Raw genomic sequence first — 17,086 nt, 5'->3', positions numbered from 1 at the left:
AGTGAGTAACAGCTCTTACGTTATAGGACATGTGTAAAGTACCTACTTGACTACAAAGCTTTTCCATAGACACAGTTTCAAAATTTTCAAACACCTTTAATGGAAACTCAGGTTCTTCCATGCCTCCGTGTCCTCTGGCCCCTCACTTTGGCAAGTGTTTGTGGAATTAAAGCCCATAGTAGATCAGTTAAGAGTCCACTTTCTCTTGAGAGATGTCCTCGGTTTTGTCTATAATAATTGAAGGTGTAAACCTAATTCCTTCGGACATAACCTTAAGATGAGACATTTCTCCATATCTGCAACTCTAACTTATCAAAAATTTTTCTGACTCGCAACTAAAAAGAAATAATAGCTTTAAATCCTCCCTTTGAAATATTCTTTAGTGAGCCTGATCATATAGCCTAAGAGGCCCTGTCTGCAAACCCTTTCATCCATGAGATCCTTGTACAAAGAATGCCTTTACTGTTCATTTTCCCACATGTCTCATGAGTTACTTGTGAACCTTAGAGCAATTTTTTAGTAAATACATTACATTGTCCATTTTCTACAGCAGCTAGTGACTTAGTTCAAAGGCTAGTAAACACTTTTGAGTAGAGTATTCTCTGGATATTCTAGCTCTGGGCTTCAGAGGTCTGGTGCATCCATCCGTGTGTGCACAAATGAGTTTTTCCATTTGCATTTGAAGCAGTCAGTTATGGGTGGGAGCACAGAAAAGCATTTGTGAAGGTGATATGGGTATGCAAAGAGAGATCAACGGAAGGCCAGGGATGGAGGAAGAGCTTCAGAAGGAGGGCAGACTTCTCAGAGGAAAGCAGAGGGTTCCACCAGGTTGGTGACAGCTCCGACTTCAATTCGAAAAACATGTCTTGTTGATGACTAATTAGTAAGGCTTCCGTTTAAGATTGTAATAAACAGCCCAAATAGAAGCCAATCCCAAGCTCAAGAAGCCCACGGCAGATCCATGGCTTAGAGTTAATGCTTAGTATGAAGGCATCCTTGATGGGAACCACTAATAGGCATCATTTTCCAGGGCACACTGGTCTGCATTTTATAGCTGTCATTGATGTAGCTATGCTTTAATTTTCCTTCCAATAAATTCTTAAGGATAATTGGTGATACCCCCATGGCTTGGAAAAATGTGTATGGGACATAGCTGGATTTAGCTCTGTGTCTGATTCTACAGCCTTATGGGTCTGTGACTGGACTCACATCCTACTAATGTCTACCAAAGCACAGCTCCTCTATATTATCTCTGAAATTGAGACCCGATGACACTATGAATCTCACCTTCACGGTGTCTATAATCAGCATCTGTTCCTGCCAAGCTATTCAATATTTGGAAAAGAACCTAGAAGCTAAACAGAAAGAACAGAGACCAAGCATGGAGTAGAGGAGACTTGTCACTTATCAAGACTTCTCGGTACCTACACCCTAGCTCTAGACATCTTCTCTGTGTTTTGGGCCAAGTTGCTAATATCAGAGCTTAATGCTTCACCATCAAATAGAAATCCTCTTTTTCTTTCTTTTATGTGACGCTGAGGAACATAGGCATACCAGGCAAGCACTCCACCACTGAGTACCCCATCCCCATCCCCCATCCCAGCAACTGTAGTTCTACAGAGGTTTTAAGGGGCTAATATATCCATCCCCTTTCCTTCCTTCCAGCTCACTCTGTCTCCCCACAACATACCTCCCAGTTCTGTCTCAACCATCATCTTATTTTTTTGTAGTCCACTAAGTTCAATTAGTGCAGTCCATATGTTCTGTGTGGGGTCATCCACCCAGGTATGGGCAACCTAACCATGGCAATCCCCACACCCACGAAAGAAAAGCGATATTCCTCTCTCTGCTTCCATCAGTTGCCTTTAGGTCCTCAGCTAGGGGTGGAATATTGGGAGCCTTTCCCCAGTACTTGCTGGAATTTTTTAACTCTCTTGGTCTCGTAAGATGCAGTTACTGTACCAGGCACTGTGTGTGCTGGGATGTGGAGGTTGGGAGGTAAATTGAGTTTTCTCTGTGATCTCTGTGATAGGCTTGGAGAGTGGAACGATTCCTAGTAGGGAACTAGGACTCTGTGACCCCCACAAGGAGCCATCCAGATTCTACTAAAAATAAAGGACCAGCTCTGTGAAGGTATAGGATCTGTCTGAGGATAAATTATTGAACGTTACCTGGTGTTTACCAAGACACGTGTGCCTATTTGTGAGGATGTCTAAGAACCTGGCTTGGTAAGTGCCCAGCTGAGTGCAAAGGTTGAGAAAAATACTGAGTTGATTATTTAATAAATAGATTTGCTTATCATAGCAAGGCATAGAATGAAATGTCTACATACATAAGAGAAATAAAGGAAGGGGGAGGAGAGAATAAAAGAGTTCAGACAGACAGACTGACTGAGACATCTACAGGGACAGGGATAGGGAGGTAGGGAGGAGACCAAAGAAGAGGAGGGGAGGGGAGAGGAGAGGAGAGGAGAGGTGAGGAGAGGAGAGGAACCAGTTTATCTTCACAAGGTGGAAAAATTGGACCAAGGGCTGTCGATGACTTTGGGAACCAAATCTGGAGGCTGGAATTTGGCATTGGCTTCAGTTGGCCTGGAAGAGAGTGATGACTTGAAATTTGTCCCATTTTCCCGTGGTGGGGTCAGGTGGTGGTGTGCAGAGGGGTGACCATTCCGGGAGAAGTGTGAACGCTTTGTCCATGATAAATGCTTGAAGCAGACTGGTGAGATGGCTCAGGGGGTCAAGTTACTTAACCCCCCTGAGTCTGACAGCCTGAGTTACATTCCCGGGATCCACTTGGTGGGAGAGAGCTGAGTCTTGCCAGTGTTTCTCTGGCTTTCCCACACGAACCATGGTAAACATGCATGTGTGCACTCATAAATAAATGCAGTTTTATTTTTATTTCCCCCATTTGATTTTTTCATTCAAATTAGAAACAATCTTATTTTACATATCAATCCCAGTTCCCTCTCCCACCCATCCTCCCATGCCCCCCACCAATCCCCACATTCCACCCCCACCCTCTCCCCAAGGAGGGTGAGACCTTCCATGAAGGATCATCAAAGTTTGTCACATCATTTGGGGTGGGGCCTAGGCCCTCCCCCATGTTTTTAGGCTGAGAGAGTATCCCTCCATAGGGAATGGGCTCCCAAAGTCCATTCCTGAACTAGGAATAATTACTGGTTCCACTGCCAGAGACCCCATAGACTGCCCAGGCCTCCTAACTGACACCCACGTTCAGGGGGCCTGGTTTGGTCCTATGCTGGTTTCCTGGCTGTCTGGCTGGGGTCCATGAACTCCTCCTTGCTCAGGTCAGCTGTTTCTGTGGGTTTTGCCAGCCTGGTCTTGACCCCTTTGCTCATCACTCCTCCCTCGGTACAACTGGATTCCAGGAATTCAGCTCAGTGTTTGGCTGTGGATCTTTGCTTCCTATTCCATCAGCTACTGGATGAAGACTCTAGGATGGCATTTAAGGTAGTCATCAATCTCATTACAAGGGAAGGGCATTTAACGTATCCTCTTCACTATTGCTTAGATTCTTAGTTGGAGTCATCCTTGTGGATGAAAGTTTGAAGAAACATTAGGAATGTTTCCTTGAAGAAGAAACGGGATGAGAAACTTAAAAAATCTAAAGTGGAGAGAATCTGTTGGATGATGGATGAAGCAGGCTCTTGGTTAGACAGTTTCCCGAATCCTCAAATGATTCTCATTGCTGTTGCTTTGTTAAAATGCTCTTCCCAATCTTTTCACATGGTAGCTGCGGGCCGTCTACCTTCCTGCATTAGACTATTAATCATTTATGAAGGAGTAGTCTTCAGCATCAAGACAATGCAATTCATAAGCTCTGTAATGTCCTCTCATTGGCTCTATGTCCTGTAAGAAGTCAGCTCCTAACAGATGAGAGTAATGTTGCCTTGAATTGTTTAGGAAATGTGTTTGCTTATGATAACAAGATATAAAAGAAAATACCCATATTTAAGAGAAATAAAATAGAGTTAGGGGGACTGAAAGGAGGAGGAGAAAAGGAAGGAAAAGAAAATGAGTAGGAGGTAAGAAGGGGGAGGAAGAGAAGAGAAGGGAAGGGAAGAAGACTGACAGGGTACCTAACTCATCACAGGAGCTTAATTCCACCAAGTAGAATCTATGCAGGATACTCTATAGCAAGAAAGACTCTCAAACTGTTTAATTTTCTGCATCTCTAGTCTATGTCTTAGATGTTGGAGACTGTTCTGGTCCTGGCTTTCAGGACAGGTAATGTCATCCAATCGAATTAACACAGGAATGGAGTTGGGATGAGCTACAGTAGCTTCCTGGCTGGGTCATCTTGGGCTGTGATGTTATCTCCCTGAGTCCCCACACTTATCCTGTGGGGCAGAGGCAAAGACTATAACTATGTCATTTAAGACGGTCAGGGGTGCTAGAAACATGGCTCAGCAGTTAAGAGCACTGGTTGCTCTTCCAGAGGACTCAAGTTCAAGTCCCAACACCCACATGGCAGCTCACAGCCATCTGTAACTCCAGTTACAGGAGGATTTGATGCCCTGTGTGACCTCCAAGGACACTGCATGCGTGTGATGTGTAGACATACATACAGGTAATTTTATTTTATCATGAAGATAAAATTAAAATAAATCTTCCAAAAAAAACAAAGAATAACTGAGTCATATCAGAACTTAATAGTGCTGAATAAAATGGCTAAGTCATCATGACATAAAGTAAAGCTCAATATATCTTAGAGGTTTTTGTGATCAGATTGCAGAATACCCCAGATTAATACCCCAGGTTGCATCCATCCTTCCTGTGTATCTCCCAGCCTCTCCCCCAAACAGCAGTATGAGAATGATAAGGAAGTATGATTGTCTACATTGGGTGCAGCCAATAGAATCTCCACCCTTCAGCCAAATGCAACGTTGTACAAATTATGAGTAAATATTGTATATTTGACCACACTGATTGGGCCTACACAATGGAATCTCTAAACTTCTGTTTACCGACTTGCTTAGAATTCCAACCATACTATTGAGAATAAACCTTTTTATCCGTAGGCATGATCTTCTTGACACCTACAGAATAATGCAATTCCATAAAAATAAAATCTCTTTAAGAAAAAGGGGGCTCTGTTTCAGACAAGATCAGGCCCATTCAGAGTAGCAAGGCTGTAGATTAAACCGGTTTTTGAACATCAGAGGTAGTAGTTGATTTTTGGTGGATTTTAAAGAATATTCCTAAACTGGTGTGTAGGGGTAACAACTGGGGAATAATACTTCTAAAAAACAGAAATGAAAATAATTATAATCATGTAGCATAGCAAATGTCAATCTTTGCCTTCACTGAGTCTCACCGAGAGCAACATTTATCCCCTGACTGCTCGGGTAGACGGTCACATTCTTTCTGTACATCGGAGTCACAAACTGCAGTGTCCATCTCAAGAGTGTGAAGAATCCTTCTCTTAGCCAGTTTCCAACAAATGTGGATACGATTGCGTCACTAAAGGCTCAAATCGCCGAGAACATGTTTCTAATTGCTTCTCCGATGAAGGACACTTGTTAACAATTGGTTTGTCTCCCTGCAGATGGAGAGGCCCCTGGAGCTGGCCAACATGACCAGGGTTCAGCAGTTCATCCTGCTGGGCTTGTCCACTAGGCTGGACATAAGGGATGCTCTATTTGCTGTCTTCCTGACTCTCTACCTGCTGACGCTCCTGGAGAACACTCTCATCATTTACCTCATCTGTAGTCACAGCGAGCTCCACAAACCTATGTACTTCTTCCTGGGCAACCTCAGCTGCCTGGAGATCTGTTATGTGTCGGTCACCATGCCCACCCTACTCGTGGGACTGTGGACGGGGCCCTACCATATTTCCTTTACACTCTGCATGACCCAACTCTTCTTCTTTATAGTCCTCATCTGCACAGAGTGCACCCTCCTGGCCTCCATGGCCTATGACCGCTATGTGGCCATCTGCCGCCCGCTGCACTACCCACTGCTCATGAGGCCCCAGGTCTGCCTGGGCTTAGCCCTGTCTTCGTGGCTCGGTGGGCTGGTGGTCTCAGTGGCCAAAACAACATGCATCGCCAGCCTGTCCTACTGTGGCCCCAACGTCCTCAACCAATTTTTCTGTGACGTCTCCCCTCTGCTCAACTTGTCCTGCACCCACGTGGCCCTCACAGAGCTGGTCGACTTCATCTCGGCCATTGTCATCTTCTGCGGAACACTCCTGGTGTCCCTGGCCTCCTATTCAGCCATCGGGATGGCCGTTCTCCGAATGCCATCAGCTGCCGCCAGACGCAAGGCCTTCTCCACCTGCGCCTCCCACCTGGTGGTGGTGGGCATCTTCTACTCAGCAGCTCTCTTCATCTATTGCCGCCCCAGCCGCATCAAGTCCATGGACCTCAACAAGGTGCTGTCTGTCATCTACACGGTGGTCACACCCCTCTGCAACCCTGTCATCTACTGTCTGAGAAATAAGGAGGTCCACACTGTGCTACAAAAGACCTTCCGCTGGCCTTGACCATGGTCTTCCAACTCTGGGCCCCTCTCTCCCCGGACCAAACATTCCTTGAGGTCTGGGTAGACCTCTATCATAGCGTGCACAGGCCCTGGAATTGATCTCCAACACCTCTGGAGAAAGAACTACAATTGTTTCTTGGCTCCCAAAAACCTCCATAAACTCTGAAGAAAAATAGAACGAAGCATCTTCCATTTAATATGTGGTACACACCAAACAATAACTAAATCTGAAATAGCAAAGGGAGAAATCATCGATGCCCAGCATAAAACAAGACAAATAGCATGCATTAGTGGCAGGTGACCCACTTCTTAAGTCACAACCCAAAGAATGTGGCTTTGCATCACATCTTTTTTATTCCTGGAAGACAGATACATTTTTACTGAATGTGTCTATTTGTCCCCAAAAATGCAGGTAGCTAGGTGTGCAGAATCCTTGTTGCTTTATCATTTACAACGTCGACACAACCTAAATGTCTACTGTGGATGGATCAAACAAATTAATTGTGAGATTAAAGCCAATGTTGTTTTAAATAAAAAGAAAACAGGTTTTTTTGTTATGATGAGTATCAACATAAAATTTTTAAAAAATCAAATAAGGGAGAAATTTTTTTTTTTGGTGTTTTTTTTTTTTTCAAGACAGAGTTTCTCTGTGGCTTTGGAGGCTGTCCTGGCACTCACTCTTGTAGACCAGACTGGTCTTGAACTCACAGAGATCCACCTGCCTCTGCCTCCCGAGGGCTGGGATTAAAGGCGTGCACCACCACCACCCGGCTGAGAAAAAAAATCAAATAAGGGGCTGTAGAGATGGCTGAGTGGTTAAGGGTGCTGGCTGCTGCTTTTGCAGAGAACCTGAGTTCCATTCCCAGCACACACATAAAGCAACTCACAACAGCCTGTAATTACTACTCTGGGGGAATCTGTGCTCATGTGCGCATGCACACAGAAATATATGAGTAAGTAATAATAAAGTTTTTAAAACTGTATTAGCATGTATTAGCTGCACAAAATGGCGTCGTGATGGCATTTTCTTGCATAGATTTAATGTACTTCATCGCTCATGACCTTCATTTGTCTCCCTGCCATGCCATGCTGGTCTCTTTCTTCTTTCCAATAAATTTCAATTTCATGTCTTTTATATTTGTTGGCCTGTATTAATTGTGCACACAGTTACTTTTGTGGCAGAAATACTTCAGACTAACTCCCTTGTCTGAATTGTTATGTTCTTTTGGGGGGGGTTGGAGAAAGAGTTTCTCTGTGCAACAGCGCTAGCTGTCCTGGAACTCGCTCTGTAGACCAGGCTGGCCTCGAACTGACACAGATCCACCTGTGCCTGCCTCAGTCTCCCAAGTGCTGGGATTAAAGGTGTGCGCCACCACCACCTGATGGAATGGTTACATTCTTTCTTGTGTCTTCAGCACCAACTGTGTTTCTTTAAACAGGTTATATACCCATATATATATATATATATATATATATATATATATATATATATATATATGGCATGCTTCTCTATACAAAGTATCCATCAACTGAAAGCTGGACCAGTTGTTGGGTTGGTTGGTTGGTTTGTTTGTTTGATTGTTTGTTTGTTTGTTTGGTACCCTTACATACTTCACACTCCAAGCAGAGTCTTTGCATTGCATAAGAAATCACCCCATGTGGGTCTGTAGAGGTTGCTCAGAAATTGAGAGCACAAACTGCTTATGCGGAGAGTCCAACTTCTGCTCCCAGGACCTACATTATGTAATTCGCAGCTGCCTGTAACTCCAGCTCTAGCGCCTCTTGTGGTCACTGCAGGCATCTGCACTCACATGCACATACCCCCACACAGAGACCACGCATACACATAAGTTTTTAGAAAGAAATGGCTCTAATTGAGAGTGGTCTGCACGCCTTTCTACTTAAATCTCTTAACAAGTATCAGTAAAACACTTTCTTTTCTGCCACTCCTCCAAACCCTCAGGGGCCAGGGACGTCTCTGAGGCCCAGAGCTTCTAAGCCTGCCCTGCCTCCTCATTTTAGTGCAGGCAGTACCCTTGGCACTTCAGAGACTCCAGAGCCACAAAAAGCACTGGAGGTATGGTTGGAGGGTCTGTTCCAGGACTAGGAGCAGCTCCTCCCAAGGTGCACTGAAGGGCTTTTCTGCTGTTTCCTGGCATGTGCTCCGGGCAGCAGGTGAATATCAGAGCCTCTTGATCACACCTGTGAAGAAGGAATCAGCGGTACCTGCTGCCTTCAGCCACCAGGTGAGATGCCCCAGCGTTGTTCTTTGGGCATAAAGGCAAGAAGCCTCCGTGAGCACCTCTGGCACAGAGATGTTGACTGTTTTTGGAGACATCAACAAATTTAAGCATCAGGGGTACTGACGAAGAGGTGGTAACTATAATTGCACCTGGAAGTGAAATATTAGTAACGATGCATGGCCCATCTAAGTGGTTTCCTGAGGACCAGTTAGGGTGGGAACAGACATTCTGTCTGACTTCCAAAATGTTAACCATGATTTTATGCCGTTTCAAGGAGGGCTGGCATGCAGGGGTCCCTGTTGTATGGATTCAGCTCATTCTAGGGAAAGACTGAGCACTCCTATATCCCAGAATAGACAAGCAAGATTAAGCATATTGAGCATCCTTCCTAGAATCATCGTTCTTCCAGTGCCTTTAGAATAAAGGGCCCTGTATGTCGATATGCAGGCAGCCCCTGCTGCTTGGCATTTTTGTATGCATCCTTCGTTCCTATTTTTTACTGAGTTTGTTCCTTGACAAGTGTTACAAGTTTAAAGTGGGTTCTAATTAGTGTAAAATTCCTACCTCTCTAAAGTCCCTCCGACCCCTGTTGGTTAACCCTCTCCTCCCTATAATTCCCTTTCAAAAATTCATGATTCTTTAACCTATCCATTGGAACCAGTTGGGCATCTCAGTAGTATGAAACTGAAGACAATGATCAGCCCTTTTCCAAAAAAAAAAAAAATCCACCAGTAGCCAATATTTCAGCAAATGACACTGCTTCTTAAATGGCAATGGAGTGAAGTGGCCTTTAAAGACTTCTGCTTTCTCATGAGAGAAAGTCTCAATTTCTTTTACAACCGATATAGTTTATATAACTCAGAATCCAAGTGCTCTCTGTGTTATGTTCCCTCTTCATCGACAGGGGAAACAATTCAAGACACAGATTGATATCTCAACAGTTTTAACTACAAAAATTTATTTTGTGTGTGAGTGTGTGTGTGTGTGTGTGTGTGTGTGTGTGTGTGTGTGTGTGTGTCTGTATCTGTGCCAGTGATTAGGCATGGGGTTGGAGCTAGAGTCACCTGTGTTTGTGAGCTGCCTGACATGGGTACTAGGAACTGAACTCAAGTCCTCTGCAAAAGCAGTAAGTTCTCTTAACCTCTGAGCCATCTCTTTAGCTTCTGGTATCCTTACTGAAAAGAAAAATAGAATACTGAGGCATGAAATGTTCAAGGAAGTAAACAGAAAGCACCATGGCCCCAACTCCTGTAGGGACTGGACTCATTCATATTCATCACTCTATTCCCTTACTACGCAGAGGAGCTGTTGGAAGACGGCACAGGCTCACACATGTATTTTCAGTTGAATCAGTTTTCACATGGTCTAGCTCTTGGATTCAGGGTGCTGTGGTGGCCCTTTGGGGGTACTCTTACAGCCATTCTCACAGTCATATAGGGAAACCTAAGTACTCCTGGGTCATCAATCAGACTGTGCAGCCACAAAAAGGACCCACACAAGAGGAGAGTGTGGAGTTGGTACTACAAGATCAGAGGCAGATACTGGCAGGAGTAGGGTGTAAACAAGCTCAGTGGAGGGGAAGGACCAAGGAGGAGGAGACCATTTCACATGCTCTTGAAAATGCAGACAATTTCTGTCACCCATTAATCAACCTGTGAAGGTGTGTGTGTGTGTGTGTGTGTGTGTGTGTGTGTGTGTGTACACCGGATAAGTGTTATGTAAGTCTGAATCCATGCCGAGTGTCTTCTTCTATTTCTCTCCAACTTGAGTTTTGAGACACGTTTTCTAGGTGAACATGGAGACGACCAATTAGCTGGTCCAGCTAGGGAGCTCCGGGTATCCATCCTCTAGTTCCACTCGCAGGGCGAAGGTTACAGGAGCATGCCACCACACATGCCACCCACCAAGTGTTTACCTGCCCAGTGTTTCTCACACTTCCTGCTCCTCAGACTCCAAGAGGATCTGTCTCAAAACCTTTCCTTGGCTGTTGTGAATAGAGCATCAGTGAGCTTGGGTGAGCAGGCACCTCTGTAGTAGGATGTAGAAACCTTGTGAAAGGTATGGCCGTGTCTTATGACAGATCTAATCGTCTCCTTCTGAGGAACCTCCCCGTTGATTTCTTGTTAACACATTCACTAACAGCAAACAAGTGTTTCCCTTTCCTCACTGCCATGACAGCGTTTGTTGCAAAACAATAAAATAAAATTGAAAGTCTTAACCGCTCTGATTGGGGTAAGATGAAATCTCCAAGTAGTTTAAGTTTACATCTCTCTGATCACTAAGGATGCTGAACATTTTTTTTTAAAAAATACCTCGTGGCCATTTCTATTTCTTCTTTCGAGAATTCTATTTGTCTCCAAAGTCTATTTTTATTTTTAAAATATGTATTAGTCCCTTGAGAACTTCAGAGAATGTTTTAGTCATATCCACCCCTCTCCCAACTCCTCCCATAGATACTCCTACTCACCCATTTTCATTTATACCAATTAAATCTAATCGGTTTTGCCCAGGCATTTTTCTATGTGTGGCCTTCTACTGGAGCATGGTCAGCTTACCAGGACCCACACTCTTAACAAAAACGGAATCCTCCTTTCTCAGAAGCCACCAGTTGCCAACAGCTCCTCTCCTGGGGATGAGACTTCATGCCCAACTCTCCTCTTCTTGTCGGGAGCTTGCCCAGCTTGAGCTTACACAGGTCTTAGGCATGCTGTCCCAACTCCAGCCAGTTCACACTTGCAACTGTCGCATGCAATGAGTCTGGAGGACAATGTGTCCTTGGCTCATCCACTGCCACTGCCCCATTCCCCTCCCAAAAAATATTGTATAAATGTATGAAATTCTCAAAGAATAAATACAACTGGAGGGTGGCTAAACAGCTCTGTGGGTAAAGTCATTTGCCACCAAAACTGATGATGTCAGTTTAATTCCTAGGATCCACAGAGTGGAGAAAGGAACAGACCCGTGCAAGCTGTCCTCTGACCTCCACTCATGGTCACACACGCAGACCCAAGACACTCACTAGAATGTAGTGACTTTTAAGGGTAGTATGGGCTGCAGAGACGGCTCACGGGTCAAGAGCATGCACTGCTCTCGAAGGGAACACAACGTCCACATTGGATGGTGCACAACCACCTGTAACTCCAGCTGCAGGGGTCCAATGTCTCTGGACTCCTTGGGCACCTGCACTCACAAGACCACATACCCTCAAACAAGCACCTAATTAAAAATAAAAGTAAATCTTTAAAAATAAAAGAGTAAGACTGAGTGGTGCTGGCGGTGGCGCACGCCTTTCATCCCAGCTCTCAGGAGGCAGAGGCAGGTGGATCTCTGTGAGTTCAAGGCCAGCCTGGTCTACAGAGTGATTTTCAGGACTTCACAGAGAAATCCTGTCTCACAAAAGAAAAAAAAAAGAGTGTATACTACCAAAACACACAAAAAAATGCTTTCCACCTCTAATATTCAAATGCAGAGTCTGTGTCAATTTTAAGAAGATGGGGTTTAAAAAATAATCCATGTTCACACTAGTTTGTCTAAGTCAATGTCTGAACGCTGGAAATTCTGCAGGAACTAAAGAAGGGAAAAGGCACCAGGGTGTGGAAGGGGAATGTGTGCCTTGGAGTACAAAATGGGTCCCAGCTCTAGCAGTGTGGCTCTCTCTGTGTTTTAAGGAAGTTGTTTATTTCTCTGAAGCCACTCCCTCACCAACAAAGATGGTGGGAGTCATATCTCCATGGAGATTTTATGGAAATACAGAGAGGCGCACATGGAAAGAACTAGAACAACAATCAACTCTCAGAAATAAAATAGAACTAGGTGTGCAGTGTTCGTGCTACTGCTTGGTGTGATTATCCTTTGCCATTTTTTTCTTTTACTTCATTTTATTTATTTATTCTTCTCTCATACATTACATCCCAATGGCACCCTCCTCTCCCTCCCCTCTTCCCAGGGAAAGATCCTGAGCCTGCTGAGCTCGCCTAGATGGCTTTTAATTTCCTTTTAAAACTCCACACAGAAATGTAGTCACATCTTTAAGTCAAGAGTGGACAAGACTGTTAGATTTTCCCCCCCTTTGGAAAATATCTCTCTTCTCTTTGTATGGTTTTATTTACTTTTGTTATATTATATAATGGGCCATCAACACAATGATTATTATTTCTTGTGTGTTTGTGTAAATATGTGTTCAGCCTTAATGCAGAGGGTGGGGCTTGGTCCTGCCCCAACTTACTATGCCAGACTTTGTTGACTCCCCATGTAAGCCTTTACCTGCTGGGAGGAGTGGTTGGGGGTGGGGTTTGGGTGGGAGGAACCAGGTGGGTGCGGGCTGGGTGGGAGGGAGAACTTTGGTTGGAATGGAAAATGAAATTTTAAAATATGACATAAAAAACATCTAGGCAGATGCCATTAATTACAACACATACATAAAAGGGATCTAGTTTCTTATTTGGTACAGAGCTCGGCATTCACTGCTTCATTTATTACAACAGGTAAATGTCACTCTTTCTTGTTTTCGCTGGAGACATTACTCCTGCCAGGTCTAAAAAGTGTCAGGCCCCCCTCCCATCATGTGGCGCTCAGAGGGTGAGCTGAGTTCATTAGGCTTGGTGGAACACATATTACCCACCGATCATATTGCAGACCCCTCTTAAAAATTACATTTTAGCGCGTGAGTGTGTGTGTGTGAGAGAGAGAGTGTGTGTGTGTGCATGTGAGAGTGTGTGAGAGAGTGAGAGTGTATGAGAGAGAAAATGTGTGTGAGAGAGTGTGTGTGAGAGAGTGTGAGAGAATGTGTGTGAGAGAGAAAGAGTATGTGTGAGAGAGAGAGTGAGAGTGTGTGTGAGAGAGAGTGTGTGTGAGAGAGAAAATGTGTGTGAGAGAGTGTGTGAGAGAGAGTATGTGTGAGAGAGTGTGTGTGAGAGAGTGTGAGAGAATGTGTGTGTGAGAGAAAGAGTATTGTGAGAGAGAGAGTGAGAGTGTGTGTGTGAGAGTGAGAGTGTATGAGAGAGAAAATGTGTGTGAGTGTGTGTGTGAGAGAAAGAGAGAGTATGTGTGAGAGAGTGTGAGAGAGTGTGTGTGAGAGAGAGTGTGTGTGTGTGCATGTGAGAGTGTGTGAGAGAGTGAGAGTGTGTGAGAGAGAAAATGTGTGAAAGAGTGTGTGTGAGAGAGAAAGAGAGAGTATGTGTGAGAGAGTGTGTGTGTGAGAGAAAGAGTATGTGTGAGAGAGTGTGTGTGAGAGAGAGTGTGTGTGTGTGCATGTGAGAGTGTGTGAGAGAGTGAGAGTGTGTGAGAGAGAAAATGTGTGAGAGAGTGTGTGTGAGAGAGAAAGAGAGAGTATGTGTGAGAGAGTGTGTGTGAGAGAGAAAATGTGTGTGAGAGAGTGTATGTGAGAGAGAAAGAGAGTATGTGTGAGAGAGTGTGTGTGTGAGAGAAAGAGTATGTGTGAGAGAGTGTGAGAGAAAGAGAAAAAGAGGGTGTAAGAGAGAGAGTGAGAGTGTGTGAGAGAGAGTGTGTGAGAGAGAAAATGTGTGAGAGTGTGTGAGAGTATGTGTGAGAGAGTGTGAGAGAAAGAGAAACAGAGGGTGTAAGAGAGAGTGAGTGTGTGTGAGTGTGTGAGAGAGACTATGTGTGTGAGAGTGTGTGTGTGAGAGAGAAAGAAAGTGTGTAAGAGAGGGTGAGGGTGAGACTGTGTGTAAGAGAGAGAGAGGGAGAGAGAGAGAGAGAGAGAGAGAGAGAGAGAGAGAGAGAGAGAGAGAGAGAGAGAGAGAGAGAGAGCATGTGTGTGTTTATAGATTTAGGGAACCTGTATGGAGTTTTGAATGAAAGACATCTCCTCCCGTAGACTGAGCTATGTGACCACTTCATTGGTAACGCTGTTTGGGAAAACTTAGGAGGAGTGGCCTTGCTGGGGGAAGTACGTCACTGGGGTGGGCTTCCAGAGTTCACAAGCCCAGTCCACTTCCAGTTTGCCGTCCGTTTCTTGTTTGCCATTGAGGATGTGTGCTCTCCGCTTCACGCTCTTGCTGCCATGTTTTCCCACCACAGAAAGCTCTTACGCCCCCCTGGAGCCTTGAGGTAGAGTAGGCTCTTTCTGTCTTCGTTAACTGGCCTTGGCCATGATGTTTCCTCATGACCACAAGAGAGGCAACCAATACAAACAGGAACCATGTTGGAGTCTCTTTCAGAAATTAGCTACCACTCCACCTTTCGGGACAGCTGCCAGCACCACCGATGTCTCCAGGAAATGTGAACGCGCAAGTTGATGCCACTGTGCTTGTTCATGAGTGATGCCATTTGCTCTCCACAGATGGAGACGTCACTCGAGGTCACCAACATGACCAGGGTCCAGCAATTTGTGCTCTTAGGCTTTCCCACAGGGCTGGGGATAAGGGACGCCCTGTTTGTCGTCTTCCTGGCTCTCTACCTGCTGACGCTCCTGGAGAACGCTCTCATCATCTACCTCGTCTGCAGTCACAGCGAGCTCCACAAGCCTATGTACTTCTTCCTGGGTAACCTCAGCTGCCTGGAGATGTGCTACGTGTCGGCCACCATGCCCACCCTACTCGTGGGGCTGTGGACGGGGCCCTACCATATTTCCTTTACACTCTGCATGACCCAGCTCTTCTTCTTCGTCTCTCTCATCTGCACAGAGTGCACCCTCCTGGCCTCCATGGCCTACGACCGCTACGTGGCCATCTGCCGCCCGCTGCACTACCCGCTGCTCATGAGGCCCCAGGTCTGCCTGGGCTTAGCCCTGTCTTCGTGGCTCGGTGGGCTGGTGGTCTCGGCAATAAAGACAAAATGCATCGCCAGCCTGTCCTACTGTGGCCCCAACGTCCTCAACCAATTCTTCTGTGACGTCTCCCCCCTGCTCAACTTGTCCTGCACCCACGTGGCCCTCACAGAGCTGGTCGACTTCATCTCGGCCATTGTCATCTTCTGCGGCACACTCCTGGTGTCCCTGGCCTCCTATTCAGCCATCGGGATGGCCGTTCTCCGAATGCCATCAGCTGCCGCCAGACGCAAGGCCTTCTCCACCTGCGCCTCCCACCTGCTGGTGGTGGGTATCTTCTACTCAGCAGCTCTCTTCATCTATTGCCGCCCCAGCCGCATCAAGTCCATGGACCTCAACAAGGTGCTGTCTGTCATCTACACGGTGGTCACACCCCTCTGCAACCCTGTCATCTACTGTCTGAGAAATAAGGAGGTCCACACTGTGCTGAGGAAGACTCTCCGTTGGCCTTGACCATTTCTATACATGAACCTCTCACGCCTTCCTTCAAATCTTTCATGGCCCAGATATGAGTAACCTTTAAATATTAACTAAAGCCTATAGAAAATATCTTCCCGAGGAGTTCAGCCCATAAAAATCACTAAGAGAAAAATCAATAAGAGAAAATGACCGAGCTCATGAGTAATTACGCATATTTGCTCGCCCGTATTTTTGTACGCTTAGATTCACTCACAGGTGCATATTTTACAGTGCTGTGATTTTTATTGATAATTGGCTAATAAATATTTATCAAGTGAGCCTGTAAAAGTCCACGAGGATAGAAAGATACTGTGCAAAAATGAAAAGTTTACCGAGTCATTGTTTGCAACAAGAAAGAGAATCGATTTAAATATAAATATATTTATATATAATAACAGTTTAATTGTAAGAGATAATATGAAACAGTAAAAAAGTCGTGTCTTAAATATTATTTTTATTATTTTGGTTATGTATACACTTATATGTCTATGTGTGGGGTGTGAGCATGAGAGAGCAGGTGCACACAGAACTCATAGTCATCAGAGTCCCCTGGGGAAGAGTTACCAGCTGTGATGAGCCACTCAACCTGGATGCTGGGACTTGAACTTGAGTCCTTTGCATGAGCACTGAATGCTTTTAACAATTGAGCCATTTCTCCAGCCCATATGTTTTACCATGAAAATAGACCTAACTCATATGTATATTAAATTTAAAAACCAAGTAAAATGTGGAACAAAATTCCTTTGTGCGCCTATATTTGTGTGGGTGTCTACATGCACATACCTTTACCGTGTGTGTGGAGGTCATGGGACAACTTCATGTGTCAATCCTTACCTTCTGTCTTCTCTGAATCTTTTCTTTCTCCGTTTCTTCTAAATCCGCAGGGACCAGGGAATCCTCTCAGGTCTAGAGAGCTGGTATAAGCTTGTTTTCTTGCCTTCTCCCACAGTATAGCCAACTCAGGGACGGAGACATTCCAGAGCAGAGACACAGGTCTCTCTCTCTCTCTCTCTCTCTCTCTCTCTCTCTCTCTCTCTCTCTCTCCTCTGTGTGTGTGTGTGTGTGTGTGCTTGCTCAAAACCAAAGAC

General features: G+C 45.1%; 3 protein-coding genes across 3 annotated transcripts in view; 2 read left to right on the top strand and 1 right to left on the bottom strand.

Annotated features, from left to right (window-relative positions):
- Positions 1-17,086, bottom strand: part of LOC118239329 (zinc finger protein 805-like) — a 573,173-nt gene that overhangs the window by 416,215 nt on the left and 139,872 nt on the right. The gene's annotated exons all lie outside the window — the stretch shown is intronic.
- Positions 5,572-6,510, top strand: LOC100762403 (olfactory receptor 5). Its single transcript, XM_027430824.1, has one exon. It carries the CDS (start codon positions 5,572-5,574, stop codon positions 6,508-6,510), a length of 939 nt encoding a protein of 312 aa, XP_027286625.1.
- LOC100762403 (olfactory receptor 5) lies at positions 15,048-15,992 on the top strand. The gene has a single exon (XM_027430826.1). The coding sequence runs from the start codon at positions 15,054-15,056 to the stop codon at positions 15,990-15,992; it is 939 nt and encodes a 312-aa protein (XP_027286627.1). The 5' UTR covers positions 15,048-15,053.

Source organism: Cricetulus griseus, chromosome 9 (genome assembly GCF_003668045.3).
Source record: "Cricetulus griseus strain 17A/GY chromosome 9, alternate assembly CriGri-PICRH-1.0, whole genome shotgun sequence".
Taxonomy (NCBI): domain Eukaryota; kingdom Metazoa; phylum Chordata; class Mammalia; order Rodentia; family Cricetidae; genus Cricetulus; species Cricetulus griseus.
This window is presented reverse-complemented; position numbering and strand designations above follow the sequence as displayed.

Coding starts and splice junctions, on each gene's coding strand:
- LOC100762403 (XM_027430826.1), top strand. CDS start 15,054: ATGGAGACGTCACTCGAGGTCACCAACATGACCAGGGTCCAGCAATTT.
- LOC100762403 (XM_027430824.1), top strand. CDS start 5,572: ATGGAGAGGCCCCTGGAGCTGGCCAACATGACCAGGGTTCAGCAGTTC.